Source organism: Alligator sinensis, unplaced genomic scaffold (assembly GCF_000455745.1).
Source record: "Alligator sinensis unplaced genomic scaffold, ASM45574v1 scaffold1695_1, whole genome shotgun sequence".
Classification (NCBI taxonomy): domain Eukaryota; kingdom Metazoa; phylum Chordata; order Crocodylia; family Alligatoridae; genus Alligator; species Alligator sinensis.
Window position 1 is genome coordinate 14,828 of NW_005844053.1, and position 2,230 is coordinate 17,057.

The 2,230-nt window shown below is 58.3% G+C and overlaps 1 protein-coding gene across 1 annotated transcript; it reads left to right on the forward strand.

The window, feature by feature from the left end:
• The first annotated feature begins 7 nt into the window (after positions 1–7).
• Positions 8–2,224, forward strand: LOC102383187 (zinc finger protein 566-like). Its single transcript, XM_006039279.3, has 2 exons — positions 8–526; positions 2,004–2,224. Exons 1-2 carry the CDS (start codon positions 76–78, stop codon positions 2,021–2,023), a joined length of 471 nt encoding a protein of 156 aa, XP_006039341.3. The 5' UTR covers positions 8–75; the 3' UTR covers positions 2,024–2,224.
• Positions 2,225–2,230: the final 6 nt, after the last annotated feature.

A 2,230-nucleotide genomic window follows, 5' to 3' on the forward strand; every position in this document is an offset into this window, starting at 1 on the left:
GGGCGCCAGCCACACTGCTGCACAAGGTGTGGGAAGAGCTTCAGGCAGCCCTCCAGCCTGGCCAGGCACAGGTGCATGCACACACGGGAGAAGTCACATCATTGCTCTGTGTGTGGGAAGAGCTTCATCTCCTCTTCCAAGCTGGCCCAACACCAGGTTGTCCACACAGGAGAGAAGCCACATCAGTGCTCTGTGTGTGGGAAGAGCTTTACCCGGTCCTCCTCCCTGACCCGGCATCAGCGCATCCACACAGGGGAGAAGCCGTATCAGTGCTCTGAGTGTGGCAAGAGCTTCACCCAATCCTCCTACCTGGCCCAGCACCTGCATGTCCACACAGGGGAGAAACCATATCAGTGCTCTGAGTGTGGGAAGACTTTCAGCAACCTCTCCAGCCTGACCCGGCACCAGCGCATGCACAAAGGGGAGAAGCCATATCAGTGCTCTGAGTGTGGGAAGAGCTTCTCTCAATCGTCCTCCCTGGCCAAGCACCAGCGCATTCACACAGGGGAGAAGACACATCAATGCTGTGAGTGTGGGAAGAGCTTCACTCGATCCTCCCACCTGGCCCAGCACCAGTGCATCCACACAGGGGAGAAGCCACATCAGTGCTCTGAGTGTGGGAAGAGTTTCAGCTTTCTCTCCAGCCTGGCCCGGCACCAGCGTGTCCACACAAGGGAGAAGCCATATCTCTGCTCTGTGTGTGGGAGGAGCTTCACTTGCTCCTCCAACCTGGCCCAGCACCAGCGCATCCACACAAGGGAGAAGCCATATCTCTGCTCTGTGTGTGGGAAGTGCTTCACCCAATCCTCACACCTCTCCCGGCACCAGCACATCCACACAAAGGAGAAGCCATATCAATGCTCTGAGTGTGGGAAGAGTTTCAGCATCGTCTCCAGCCTGGCCCGGCACCAGCACATGCACAAAGGGGAGAAGCTACATCGGTGCTCTGAGTATTGGAAAAGCTTCCCCCATCTCTCCCACCTGTCCAAGTATGAGCACATGCACACCCAGAAGAATTCCTAATTCTGCCAGCAGTGCAGGAAGGGCTTGGAGATGTCTGCTTGCTCAGCACCCACCAGTGGTGCATTCAAACCAGCTCCCTCATGCTGGTGGCCTGCAGAAAGAGTTCCCCCAGGCTTTGCCCCTTGTAGGAAACTATGGGAGTCCAGAGCCCAGACGCTGGCCCCCAACATATGGTTGGGGGCGGGGGCTAAGAGGAAACACCTCAGGCAGAGGTCAGCCCCAATGTGGGGGGAGGAGACGAGGAGGAGATGATCTTTGCATCAGCCTTGGAGCCTGCGCATTCCCCATCCTTCTCTAACAGTATTCCCAGGGGAAGACGTGCCTTCTCCCAAATGGGGCACCTGATACCTGATGCTGGCATGGGTGCTGGCAGCGGTGTGGAGATCCTGCTCTTCAAAGGGGGAAGACACCCCCCTGGAGCTGGCACCATGCACAGACTGCCCCACACTCCCCCAGTCATCTCCATGGCTGGAGAGGATGCTGAAAGTCTTCCCACACTCAGAGCAGGGTGCCTTCTCCCAGATGGCTGACTTCAGATGACACCCGGGGACTTTCTGTGGCTTCCTCCCAGCTTTCTCCTTCCTCCTGGTCGAGGGGTTCTGGTATGTGAGCCCCTGAGTTGCAGGGAGGAGTGCATTTATGGCTGGGGAAGCGTATGGGGGGCGTGCTGCCCCCCTGACCTCCTCCCCTTTGTTGTATTCTCTCTCATGCATTCCCTGCTACTAAAGCCCCAGAACTGGACATGCCCCCCCTGTGGTTGATCTCTGTGTCCTCTCCCGAGCTGTGCAATGGGAACAGACCAGGGTCCACAACGCTTTCCAGGGCAGATCTCTCTGTGCCTTCCAGCCCCTTCCCTTTCTAAATGATTCACCACAATGCAGAGGTTGTTGCTAACCCTTGGGAGCAGGAGCTGGTCTGATCTACCCACCCTGCTGCTAACTGACTAGCTGCTCCCACCCACTTCTGCCCTCTTCCCACAGCAGGACCCAGAGCTGGGTGAGCCAGCATCACAGTGTGAGCAACCCTGGGCAAGCGACTGTCAACTGGCTCAACAGGTGCCCCAAGCCAGCCCCGTCTGCCCTGTTCCTGCCCTCACCCACCACAGCCACCCATCTGCACCACGGAGGTGACTGGGGGAGTGGGGGGCAGTCTGTGCATGGTGCCGACTCCAGGGGGGCGTCTCCCCCACTTGGGAGAGACGGTTCTC